Genomic DNA, 14,191 nt, shown 5'->3' with positions numbered 1-14,191 from the left:
GGACGTACTTATGAAGCAGAGGCCATGAGGCCTAGCATCCTCAGAAAGGTTCTGTGGGGACTCTCGGTCCCCGCTCTAAACGAGCTTGCGAGTCGCTGAATAGCCAGAAAGCGTTTGTTCGATAGCCACGCCCTCATTGCAAAATTCATTCTTACCTGTTAAACTGTCTTAAGTTTAAAACAATGAGTTAAAGCTGTACACCACTATGTTTTCTGCAAAAAAAAATAATCACAATAACAATATTTTTTAAACAAGTTAAAATTTCGACTAAATTCCAACCTAGATATCACCAAGTAATGTTTTGGTACCAAAAATAATGAATTATAGAAATAACCGACCGTAAATGGAATTTGCCAAATGTTTGGGGGGTCAAACATAAAATTGGTGATTTTTTTACCTTAAGCTACCCACTAAGAATTGCTATCATGCATTTTTGTGGTCCAGGGACATCCCTCTGTTGAATAAAAAAGAGTAGCATTGGTGCCCTTTTATATAGACTATAAAGCACAAAGACAGACAACAATCATGACTGAAAATTCATCATGAACCATGACAGTCTTACAATAGCAGGAGGCTATACATCTCTAAATCAAGCCGTCACACTCACTGTGGTTGATAAGGAATGGGTCCATTAGGTGATGGCTTCATGGACAGAGTCAGATGTCCCACGTTTTTGCCTGGCAACGGTAACGGCACTTGACCTTGGCCTTGTGGGAAGATCTGCTGAGGAATGGGGCGCTGGGGAATTACATTATGACCGTTGGGGTATCCATTCGTATGACCTCCGTTTGGAAGTCCACTGTTGGTGTGTCCGTTTAGTGGTCCAGTTGGATGAGAGGATGGAGGGAGAGTGGTCTGTTCACAGGACTTGCCTTTAGAGCCTGGCTTACACACACACATGTGGGGCCGCAAGCACATCCCTCCATTTTTGCATGGGGGCGTACAGTTAGCTGTAACAAAGAAAAGAGAATTCATTAAATGAAAATGTAATACAATCATTTAATATGTAACATATTATGAAATGTCATATAATCCAAATGAATTCCATATATAGTGCAATTAGCATTCAAGATGTCCACAAGCATGTTTGCAAAGTGCCTTGCCCAAAATCTTCGTAAGAAACCAAGTTTATAGAAAAGGAAGGGTCATTGGGGCAAGCAGACAACAGACTTCCATTATAAATTCATTTCTGTATCGGTTTTGTTCATTTTTACAAACTGATGTGGTATAGTTTATCTATTTATATAACAAAAACATATGTGGTAATCAACAGCATACTGTGCTTAACATCCATACCTTTAAAAGTGGATATTTCTATAATAATTTCAGCATAATTAATACACTGTGTACACTTTTTATGTGGTGAGTAACAAAATGTAGGCAGATGTAAATGTAAAGGCCAGTTATCTGCACATATCATGAGAGAAAGAAAGAGCAAAAGAAAGATAGACTGACAGAGAAAGAGCAAGAGAGAGGGAAAATGAGTGGATAACTGGGTGTTGACTTGTGGTCTGTAATTACATCATTGGGGAGAAGGAACAAAGCTGTCATTCAACCACAAATCTGTGGCCAATGAACACAGACACTTTTACATACACAAAGACACACACACTCTCACAAAATCAGAGCAGCTTGCTGCTCCTCAGTCAATTTACAGTTAGTCACATTAAGTGATTAAGTGCTGTGGAGATTCCTAAATAGGAAATGGATCAGTGCCCAGTGCTCAAGGAAGACATTCGAAAGGATGACCTCATCGACAGCTTCTATGACATGCAGTGAAAAGCAGCTGCTCTACACAAAATGCTACAGACAGTCATCTTATCATCCTCATATATACCTGCTCCAAACCTATTGGTCCTGGCTTCAGAGTACAGTTTTTAGATAAGCAATGCTGTCTTCAAAAACCTAACACTACACTTGTATACAGAAACTGTATATAAATTAAAATTATTTATATGGCATACAATTTACATACACATTTATTGAAGATATAAACTATTTAAACAATATATAGTACAATTTAATTTATAAATCTTTTTTTTTCTAATTGATGACATCTACAAATGCTTTTATTAAATTTAGCTCACTTTTGAAGACAAACTACAGTATAGCCTAGCACATACTGTACAAAAACACACACAAGCTGGATAAAATTGAGCATTAATGACCAACAATTATTATAAACACGCTTTCACACAGAGGTGAGAGTGATTGCATCAAATATGACATCATGAAAACCACTCTCCCTGGTTTGAGGAGTTTTTCATTTCAGTTGACATGACCCACAGCAGGGGATTTCTGTTTTCTTTTCCACCCTCACTAGGTTTTTCCTCATTTTCCCCTGTACTTCATTGGCCCTTTGGGGCTCTGGGTTACAAAGTGAGACGGCCCTCAGAAACGGAGTACACACAAGAACACTGTTCTTGTTCATATCATGCCCTTGTACACCTCCTCTCCCACATATATATAAACCGAACACACAAAACTGTACACAGAAAATCATTATTTTAAACTAAAGAACTCACCCCAACATGCACATTTACATACAGGTTAAACGCTCTATGAGTTAAAGGAACAGTACAGTGCAAATTAAAATTCTGTCCTCATTTGACTTTCATTCTTCTGTGGAAGATAAAATGAGCCTAGTCAATGGATAATGTACAATTGGGTATTTGAAAAGTATACAAAAAAGTATCTGTAGTGAATTCCATGTAAATATTGCATATAAATATTAAACTCTTAATTGAATTGTGCTATGTGCTAAAAACGGATGACAACATTATCTAAACGATCCCCGTTCACATGAATCTCCGACTAATAACGCTGTATTATGCATGCCAGGCAAGTAGTTGGCGATGTCAGTTTGTAAAGAAAGATTCTTTTACTACAGTATTACTTTGTCTTCTGGGTAAATTTCATCTTCACAAAGCCAGAAACATTGACTATTTTTATAATGTTCTCCTCTGATATAAAGTCCCTTTTTACTTCCTTTAAGAAAATGTCAAATCCTTTGAACACAAAGGCTTCGAAAACATATCATATCAACTGACTTTGAGTCTGTTGCAAGGAACCTTTAATTTTTCATGATAACAAAATGTTATATTGTGTTGATTTGTGTAATTCTTATAACCACTTGTGATGATGTCCGTATGTCCACCAAAACATTTTCAGGCCACCAAAACGCTGTTGTCGTGTAAATGAACGGCCACAACACATAAAAGTCTTCAGTTTTTAGTTGAAAACGGTGTTGTGTAAACAGCCCCTAAAACATAACATACACATTACATTATGATGCTGAAAGATTTATATTTCAAATAAATGCTGTTCTTTTAAATTTTCCATAAATCAAAGAATCCTGAAAACAATATATCAGTGTCCACAAAAATATTAAGCAGCACAGATGTTTTCAACATGGATAATAATAAGAAATGTTTCTTGAGAAATCAGCATAATGATTTCTGAAGGTTGGTATGACACTGATTGCAAAGCAGCAATTATCCAGTCTTCATTCAAAGGAAAAAAATCAAATACAATTAAAAATTGAAAAAGTTAATATATTAAAATAGAAAACAGTTATTTTAATTGTTATAATATTTCACAAATCTCAAAAAAAGATAGTGTACATCTGCATTATTTTGGCCACCCAGGTCACTAGCTATTGGCATCAGCCATTGCGAATCAAATATTGGTCAATGACACATTGAGTTCACCCAGATAACACACATACCTACCACACAAAGCGTGCCGTCATTCCATAAATTTAGAATGCAACTTGTACAGAGTGCAGCTGTAAGTCAGTACATCACAAGTTTAAGTTTGGTAAGAGCATCTCACCAACCCTCATGAGTAATGCTATGGGCTACTGTACAATCTGGAGGTTAAATCCTCCTGCTGACTAAACTGAACAGCACCAAAGCGAGAGATAAAGTTAGGCCTCAGAAAGGCAGACTGATAAAGAGAGCATGAGAGAGAAATAACAGGGCGATGTTGCTGACTCAGATGGCCGGGCTATGGGGAGCAGTGCTGGGTAATTCCAACATGTCCAGCTTCTTATTAGTTTTATCCCTCAAGTCAATATTGAAATCGGTGTTAAATGTGTTGCATTGTACCCTCAACGTGATCAGCGGTGTATAAGCTCACGCACAGCATGAATGCGCCCAGACAGAATGGTCGATAAGCCCATTTCAGTCTGCTATTTCACAGCAGACACAGAGCCAATTAAAGGCGACTGCGGTTGGGCCATTTCTCCGCTGAGCTTAATACGTGTAACACATCTAAGAGCTCATTCAAGAGGATCTGTTGCAGAGCTCTCCAACAGCTCCAACGTCTTCAAACATGTTGAATCTGAAAGGTACAACTTGGATTTTCTTGAACAAGAAAGTAACATGTGGGTTAGCATGCTAAGCTACTGCCTGAGGACTGGAAGCCTGCAGTGTGACTACTGCCTGAGGACTGGAAGCCTGCAGTGTGAGGCATTTCACAAGTTGTCTTGGCGATACAGATACAGCAAACTTCTCTCTAACGAGACATGCTTTATTTAAACTGGAAAACAAGCATTTTTGTTAACCTTAAAGGGATAGTTCTTTTGGGAATTTATTTATTAACTATTCCTTTAATTATATCACAGCATTGTGGCATGCTTGATTCTGATTGGTTGAACAATGTTACTTCCAAGGTGTTAAGTTGCACAGCTATGAAAGACTTTCAGGTTTTTTTTACCACATTACAGTTCTATATCACTTTGTCATGTACTTTTCAAACTTGTAATGGTGGCTTAGGCTGTTTTAAGAAAGAGATTTCATATGTGGCATAAAGAAAGGAACACTTTAGGGATGAAAACATACAAAACACTTGAGCATGTGCTAACCACAGCATAAGTGGAAATGACTCTGGACCACTGAGTGTCAGGTGTGGGGTTGAGGAGAGGAAGCGAGGACTCAATTGCAGGAAAAATGGGTTTTTAATAAGTATAAAAAATAAAACAAATACAAACAAAAACTACCCCGAGGGGGAAACCAAGACAGACTTGACTTGGAAAACAAAAGACTTGATTTGACTGGACTTGGCAACAGCATCTAGGCAGGACACAAGAGGAACATTCGACGACAAAACAGCACAGGACTGCAAACACAGGGAGAATAAATAGGGAGACCAAACAAAGGAGGTAACGAGGGAGGACAGGTGGGGCAAATGAATCAATCAGGTAACAAGATGGGAGGGCTAGACAATCAACAGGAGAGCACATGGCACAAGGAAACATACATGACAAGCCATGTGCTCACACCAAACATGACTTGAACACAAGCACATGGCCAGTAAAACCAATCACCAGCCATGTGCTCACACAAAATGAGACATGAACACGCAGCTAATGAAAAAACTCATATAGACTATATATATAAAATAAACTAGACAGAAGTGACAGAACCCTGACACTGAGTTATTGAAAGTAAATGCATGTACACTGATTCTTTAAACGTGGAACACTGAAAAAATATAAAACCACTAAACATGACCCTAAAGCAAACCTAATCGCTAAAGCTTACCGAGCCCAGTCAATTTGAAGACTAAAATTGCTGGTGACATATTTGATGACTAATTTAATCTGGTCCGCTTTCTTACAAACTATAATACAAGCAGCCTAATTTACATAAAAACAACTATGTGTGTTGGTTACATTGCACTGTGGGTGGTTAATAAATTAGACACAGGTGTCTGTACTGAATTACCACATGCAAGAGGAGTTCAACTAGTGAATTCGAAGAACCAACAGAATTGAGCTCGTCTCTAGTTCAGGCCCATCACAGCAGGTTCCTCAACCTAGTCACCTGTTCCTGCAGATCTAGGACACTTTTTCAGCACGGACAGCCAGTAAAAACGTATCTGTCTCTCTGCCGTGCTGTGGAGCCCAGGTGAAATATTTTCATGTTGTGTTTTATCTGGCGAGGGACGTGAACGTTTTTGGGTCCTGTTCAGTTGAGGGACAAAATAGACTGAGCAGTCTTTCAGCGGTGAGCTGTGCACACATGCCTGAGCTCAGGAAAAACACTCAAACACTTCAGATGAGCAATATGAGAAATCCAGGCTCAGAGGGAAGACATGAGCATTCATTGCATTTTACATGTTGTAAAGCAAACTATAAATTAGATGTTAAATTATGTAGTAGCATTAAATTGAAGCTGTCATCGATTCAAAAATCTTATGCTGGGCCTAAATTTACATTAGTTTTCACCATCCGCAAGCTCTTCATCGCTAGACAGTCTTCCATTGTGCAGACAAATTAAATCACCCATCAACTCCCCCAAACCCAGGCCTGTCTGAGAAAAACAAAAATGCTCTGAATGTTTCCTGATGATCTCAATCCAATAAAAGAACTCAAGGAAAGTCTGAGAAGCTACTGAATGCATATCACATGGCGAATGCCAGCACGAAAACTCCTCAGGGAAGAGAGAACAACAAGGTGGCAGTCATTCTGTAGACTGAACCTAGGCTCACTTCATAACCTCTGTTCAAACAGCTTTCAAACATGTCTACTGGTTTTTCACAGTCACACTCAATTCTGCTTCTCAGAAGTCTGTTAAATATGTTAAGCCATACTTTAACACGGTAACAATATTCCAGTAACAAGCCTTTTTTGCGTCTTTTAATGTTTGTCGCTTTATGTCCATTATGACAAGTGTAACTCTCTGGAAATTTACCCACAATTCCTTTGTGTACTAAAAAAAAAAACAGTGAGATGAAAAGGAGCTTCAAAAAATGGATCAGTGATGTACTGATCTCAGTTCAGTACTGACCTCCAACGTATGGCTGCACCAGCTGGTCTTATTTGAATTGGGACATAAAGTTCACTAAGGGCTTAGTCACTACTTAGTCTGTACTTGCACCATTTGTTCTTAAGGCAAGACTTAGCTAGTAGTTTGTAAGCTCTCCGTAAAGTAATGTGCAGTTGAACAGATGCAGAATAAGCATAATAAGACATTTACTATTATTGATCCAATAAGCTGCCTTCAAATTCGTAAAATAAATGTAAATTATATAAATAACAATTCCCCATTGAGATTTCACATAAAATCATAAAATGATTAGTAAAAATAATTAAACATAAATAAATATTCAGGAACTGTATCTAAAGGGGCAAATACTAATATTTTATTGATATTTATTTATTTATTTGAATTTATATTTTTTGTGTGTTGAAACCCATGAACAAATGACAGGGTGAGGCACACTGGAAAGTTCGCCTTTAAGATTGGTTTCATGCTGGAGAGCTGCTAAGAACTCATTTATTCACAAAGTTCCCTCTCTAAAAATATAAACGAGTGTAAATGTCAACATCATTTATCTGTCAGTTAAAACATGAGCTCATTGATGCAATCCAATCGGTCTGCTAGTTTATTCCAACTATTATTCCTGGTTGAAGTCTTCCGTAAATATTTAGTTTATATGTAGGGTTAAGTTTAATGGTGCAATCCTCAAATATTTAGCAGTGCATGTAAGTTGGCCCCTGGTCTACATTTCCATTTATTTATAGGACATGATGGGCCAAAAATTAACCAGGATTAACACTCTTCCTGTTCCGTTAGAGATAAAGAACTGGAGTGCAATATCCTGGTGGTAAAATAAGAAGGCCAATATCCCAGTGCCCCTCTGCACTGTACAATAATAGGACTCGATGTCAGCAACAAAACCTGGAAGACTGACAGCTTCGAGGTAAACACTTCACCTAGGAAAACCAGCCAGGAAAAACAAAAGCAGCTTCTATTCAGACAATTCTCTTTGTTCGCACTTTCTGAGTAAGGTGAGCGTTAAAACCTGAAAAATCAAACGCCATTAAACATTTAGCAGGAAAATTTACGATCAGGTCTATCTTTTGAGACAGGAGAGGTGGAGAGGAGACATAGTAATTCTAAAACACAAATGGAAAGGAAGATATATAGAGGCAAGGGGAGGTACTGACAAAAACCTGGCCTTTTTCATTTTCCCCCTATATAGAAAAATATATGAGCAATGAAAAATGGTAGACCCATGATTAATTCTCGCTGCGATGTCCCAGTCACCATGAATTACAACATCTAATGCTGCTGTCAGATGAACGAAAAAGGTCATATTTTATTCTTAATTTACTTGAAAGCACACATAACGGTGACCCTATCATAAGACACGTTTATGGGTTGACACCAGAGATTTGGCAGAAATACTGGATTCTGTACGTTTATGAGAATAACCTTTCACAAAAGGTTGGCGAAACATAAAAACAAATGGTTTAGTGACAATATACTGGTATAACAAAATAAAAAATATAAACCCAAGATTTCCTGAGTCAGCAGAAAAACAGTCATAGAGACGTTCTCTGAGGTGTTAAAGAGGCTTCCCTTCTCCACACTCAATTTTCCTGCAAGGTCTTCCATTAAAAACGTTCTGTTACATTTCAGCTCAAATTTAAGGGCTCTCAGGCCACTCACTGTGCGGCTGACATCAAACTATAGACGCCTCCATTGAAAATAAAAGGGATGGCTGAAGCAGGAATGTGCTCTGGGTTCGCTCCATATGGCCTACAAAGTGATTCCTCTGCCCGTGTAAACAGGGCCTCTTTCAGTAAACAGGGGGTTCTCTTTTTCTCTCTCTATAATTATGATGTATATACACAGACAATAATTATTAATATTATAATTATATTACTAATATATAATATTAATTACAAACTTACATATTTATGATACTTTTAGTTCAGACAGACTTTACTGTGCTCTAGTGACTCTAGTGCAGCTTATATCATTCTACCAGTAGGTGGCGACAAGTGATTGTCTTTATGAATGAATCACTGAATAATTCACTCAACCAATGGGCTCTATGCACGGCGGTATTTCCGGTGAAGGTCTAAGGATGCTGGATTACTTCCGCCGATCATAGAGCCCAATGCTATACCGAGAATTTATATAGGTTTTTATACTCTATTGCTATACTAAAGAAACGTTAGTCACAAAAACAGACAAAACAGACACCCCTCATTTTGTTTATGCTTCTTTGTTTATTATATTAAATAAACATAACTAAATATAAAATTACATCTAAACGTATTAAAGTTTCGTTTCAAAGACAAGAGGACAGTAAATTTTGAAGACTCTGCCATAATCCCGTTTTCCTCGGTTTTCCTCCGCTTTAAATCTCCCCAACCGGAAACGCAAGAGCATCCTTGCGTCAAACGCGGAAGTTATGCGTGCATATAGCCCATTCCTTAAAAAACAATGATTTGTTCAGTTGTGAAACAAATTACCAAATCACTTATGAACTTATTTTCACCAATTAGTTAAAAAATACTGATTTGAAGGGGGGGGAAAAACTCGCGTCATTTGTTAGACCAATATTGCAGTGTTGGGCTAAAATGAATAAAGCAAGTCTTAATAGTGTCCTAATGTTTGCAACTTTTAAAGAAATCAACCTGATTGAATGGTTGACGTGTAGTAGTCTCAACATATTAAGCTGTGATAGGATAAAGTATCTGCCACTGAAAAATTACTAATTATCTGCAAAAAAAACCATATTTCTCTATGGCTTAGTAGTAGTAGTGGTCTTTATTGTCACTTAGTCACAAGTACCAGTGAAATTAGCCATCAACCTGTCCATACAGACATACATACAATATGACAAGGGGGTAGACAGGACAGGAAGACAGGGCATTGAGGAAGAAAATACAGCATAACATGAGGAGAGGTGAGGAGAAAAAAAAAAAAGGCAACCCTTTTAACCCCCAGACTATGCTCCTGTGAGGAGTACAGTTTGGGAACAAGCCCATGAGAAACAAAACTATATCCATCAAATATAGAACCAAGACTGACTTTAATGTATGAGAAAGATCACTGAGATGAAATTGTCTGCATAATCATTGTACACTAGTAAAATGTACACCTGATGTTCGATGCAAGGCTCCAAGACAAAACACTTTGTCAAAATCCAGCCGACATCCAAGACACGATCTTGGAGGTGCCATAGACCATACACACAAAAAAGTCAATTTATCATTCCTAAAAAACAAGGAGAAGGAAGGAGGAATGTCACTGGAGACAGGGGATGTAGACACAATATTGATTGTCTAGGATATGTGTAAAAGGTGGGTAAGAGGAATGTGTGTTGGAGGCAAGACTCAGACAGCGGGTGGAGGTGCAACTTTTCCCCGGTGGCCTGCACGTACTTCCACACATACAGTGGCCGGTTCTTATATAACCTGCTGGCAGAAACACACAGGCTAAGGATAAACTGATCCAGCCCTTCCACTGGGTTATGATTAGCCTCAAAATTCCTCATCTTTTGCCCCACTGTGTACTTCTATCTTTGTTTTCTATTATTATATTTCAAGTTTTGTGCCTGTGTACCTTCTGTCTATTGCGTTAACTGAAACATTTCTGTCATTTACTACATTTTAAAACGCTGATATATTATTCAAAATGCTTTCTGTCATGTCTTGCATTTCCTTATTTTACAAACCCCATAGTTTTACTTCACATGTGAATTTTCTGTGCAGTAACTTGCAGATCAATGTTAATATTCGCTTGTAACTTGATCATGTTGGGATATACTGAGTGTTTGCTGATATACGCTATCACATCTGCAGCCAACCACTCAAAATCTACACCTATGATAACAGTACACACCCTCTTTTCAACCACCCCCCATCCCTCCACTTAAGATCTGACGGAGAGCGTTTTGACTCCACTCACAGGTGGGCACTGCAGCTGTCTGTCTGGTTGTTTATGAAGGACACCATATAGTGTCTCAGCATATGTCACATTTTAACCACAGCAACTGCTCCTGGCATTAAAGAGATAGTTCAGGCAAAAATGAAAATTCTGTCATTTACGTACACTCTTGTTGTTCCAAAACTGTATGACTTGTCTTTAACTCTTCTGTGAAACACACAAAATATATATTTTGAAAAGTTTTTGTCCATTCAATAAAAGTCAGTGGGGTCCAAAACAACACTTGATCCCACTAACTTTCATTGCATCGACAACATTTTTTGTTGTTGTATTTTTTGTGTATTCCACTGAAGAATTAAAGTCACACAGTTAATTAAAGTGTATGACTTTAATTCTTCAGTGATGACAGAATTTTCAACCATCCCTTTAAGACATTTCTGACATATAGAGCTCTAAACCATTAGTTTAAAATTTGAACTTAATTCTTCTTTCTTATGTTTAGTACTGTATCCAGAGGGCGTTTCTGGATAATGCATTGCAGTGAGACTATGGAGCAAGACAATTGAATGTCTTGCTCAAAGGCACATAGCGTGGGTTTGGAGCCAAATGGGCATAAGTGTAAATCCGAACCCTCAGTATGTGATCAGAAAACTGATGATGTCCAGGATTGGCAAGATGATCCCTAAATACAATGGAATCTGCAACTTTTTTGTTAAAAGTCTAAACCCTTCCTAATCAGGCAAACTCAACCCCCTCTTCCAGACTGGTAAACTATATATTTTTTTTTAACTAGTTTCATGCGAGACCTGCCATCTGTAGCAAAACTAAAATAAATCCACCATTCTGAACTTGACTTCCAGGGTGATTAAAGGGATTCACTTGTCCAAGCAAGCTTTTAAAGTGAAGTTCAAGTATGGTGTAGTGCAGAAGAAAGACCTGAGAGAACCCAAGCACATTCATGATACAAAAGAATTATCTTAACTCACGTTTAGTGCAGCGCTGAGATCCTGGGGTCTTGCTCCAACCAACACAGCACTGCCCCCCACAGACGTTCACTCTGCAATGACATCAACAGTCAGTCACACTCACACACAAACCAAATGAACATACTAACCTTACTGTAACCCCCCCCCCCCCTCTCAACCCCCCGGTCAATCTCCTCGCCCACCCAGAGCGGTTTCTGATGTAAGTCTGCTCTCACTGAAGTGATGTGAGGGCCCGGGGCCAAAGCTGGTTGAGGCTCCAATATAATCAGTCCTATTATTCCCACTGTGCTATTTCATACTGCACTTAGAAAAGTAAGAGAAACTGATCCAAAGCCCAGAAAATATGAACACTCAATACTCTTTGTGATTGTAGGAAATGTGGAAAAATCTTTGTGAATGGCCTGCTGAAACTTTTTAAGGGGCATCAGGTTCACTGCTAGGGGAGCCGGTAGCCTACAATTAAACTGGCTCTTGTGGCTTCCTGAAACAATAGATGTTACTGTGCTTTTTAGAATGTTATGATCACTGTAGACTTGTTGAATTTATTGATCCTTAATGACATCTGGTTGTTAACACATCACTAGCGATCAAAAGCAGATTCAAAACTCTAATGGTATTTCAACACACATTCTTATTAACAATTCAAGTTTCTCATTACAATGGACACATCACTTATAGGTTTTAGAATGATGCTTTCATTTAACTTTTTCTTCTTATGGCTAATTTTAAAATTTACTTTTAACTAACAAACTGTAAATTAGGCTACTGACAGGTCAAATAATCTTTTTTTTTTTTTTTTTTTTTACCAATATTCAGTTTTCAACTTAATCATTATCAGCACCATTTGGCGGGTCTCTAAAGAAAATCTCTCAGTATTTGTATTCACAGGTAAAGTAACTTTTAATGTTAATTGTTTGGATAATCAACTTTGTGACCATTTAGACTGCAAAACAGCATTGCATAAAAAATATCTTTTAAATAGGCTAACACTAAAATATTCAATAGCCTAATCATCAAAATAGGCTATCTCAATATTCATTATGAATATTCATAATGCCTGTTGTAATCAGTATCGTTTCGTACATCATAATCATTCTAATAAAAAGTATATTGATCGACATTCATTGTAAAGTGTTATGTAGCCTACTTGAATATAGTTGGCTCTGCTCTTACCCTGACACTTTCATATGATGGCTGGTTGTGTGTCGGCCAGGCTGCGCGTCCTGGCGGATCGGAATGCTCGGGTTCGGTTGGTGACCCATTCTTCGGGTTCGGACCTGGCCGCCGAAACTGGCTTTGAGCTCCACATTGTAGGAGTGTGGCTGTCCCGACGCTCCCGAGAGCGATGAAATGGAGCTTAAGTGAACCCCGTCCGTACCGCTCGGTCCCGGCTGCAGTACGTACAGTTTCCTGAAGCCGCTTTGATCCGCCGAAATCAAAGCCGGAGAAATAAATAACGCTAGAGAAACAATGATGTCCCACATGAGCACAGCCATATCCAGTAGAAGTGAAAGTGTTGGGGAAGTTTGAAAGAAACACTATCTACAATATACACACACTATCTAAGAAAGATAGCCTACAAAAAAAACTATAGAAGTTCAACTACACTCAGTCCCGTGTGAAGCAGTTGTAAACCCTCGCGCGCGGTCATCTATTCCCAATACACATAACTTAAAAGAGTGTGGAAAATGCTTCAAGTGAAAGAAAGTTTCAAAGCACGAAACGGAAATCGGGGAAATCGGGAGTCAAGGAGGCGAGAGAGTTCGCGTGCGCGCGATTTGAGCCCGAGCAGAAGTTTGAAAACTCTTAGAAAAGTTGGAGCGCGCGTGTGTGCAAGGGCAGGAGTTTGTGCTCGAGCTCCATATAGCCAATCTCCTGCAGACATGACGTCAGGGATGGAGCTCTTATTGGAACACACATGTGGGGCTGAACCCTTAAACCAAGGGGGAAAAAACTGAAGAACTCTGCAGACTTATGAATTTGAAGATGGGGGTTGTTTGTAAAAATGTCAGAGAAGTGCATCCATCATAAGTCAAGTCTGTCATATAGAGGGCAGGCATCAGTTCCACTGTCTGTTCCACAGATCTCTTTATGAAAAATAAATTATTGCAGAACATTGGACATCGAATGGGGACTGAAAATTATACACAAGTAAACAAAAAATGCTATTAGAATCAAACTGGCTGTGACATGCACCCTATAGTGCTGCGATTAAGCTGAAGCTCATGTAAACAGAACAATTATGCACATAAATAGAGTAACCATAATCACAGTATCTGTTTTAACCACATTTTTTCTATTCTGACCAAAATGCACATGTGTGGAAAAGAAGAAACTACTACACTATGAGGGAGCTCTGGAAAAAGGGTTAATACGGCTTTAGAATAATAATAACATTGACTGAGACCTAATGTAAAGTGTAACATTTCAGATTATTTGGCTCAGATCTTATATCCTGGCACTTTTATATGGTGGCCGCTTTACTTGACAAAGCGCTATTGATTGTCAGAA

The 14,191-nt window shown here is 38.4% G+C and overlaps 1 protein-coding gene across 6 annotated transcripts in view; it reads right to left on the bottom strand.

Annotated features, from left to right (window-relative positions):
* Window positions 1–13,524, bottom strand: part of ltbp1 (latent transforming growth factor beta binding protein 1) — a 96,108-nt gene extending 82,584 nt beyond the window's left edge. For 3 of the 6 annotated variants that reach the window (XM_056264257.1, XM_056264263.1, XM_056264260.1), the window contains exons 1-3: window positions 12,854–13,523; window positions 11,681–11,751; window positions 608–950 (exon numbers count right to left, since the gene is read on the bottom strand). In XM_056264257.1, coding sequence (XP_056120232.1) covers window positions 608–950; window positions 11,681–11,751; window positions 12,854–13,176 — 737 coding nt within the window. In that variant the 5' untranslated portion in view covers window positions 13,177–13,523. Of the gene's footprint in view, window positions 1–607; window positions 951–11,680; window positions 11,752–12,853 lie in introns of all 6 variants that reach the window. The other 3 variants (XM_056264259.1, XM_056264262.1, XM_056264258.1) reach the window with 2 other exon arrangements.
* Window positions 13,525–14,191: the final 667 nt, after the last annotated feature.

Source organism: Rhinichthys klamathensis, unplaced genomic scaffold (genome assembly GCF_029890125.1).
Source record: "Rhinichthys klamathensis goyatoka isolate OS25496 unplaced genomic scaffold, OSU_Roscu_1.1 h1tg000220l_1, whole genome shotgun sequence".
Classification (NCBI taxonomy): domain Eukaryota; kingdom Metazoa; phylum Chordata; class Actinopteri; order Cypriniformes; family Leuciscidae; genus Rhinichthys; species Rhinichthys klamathensis.
This window is presented reverse-complemented; position numbering and strand designations above follow the sequence as displayed.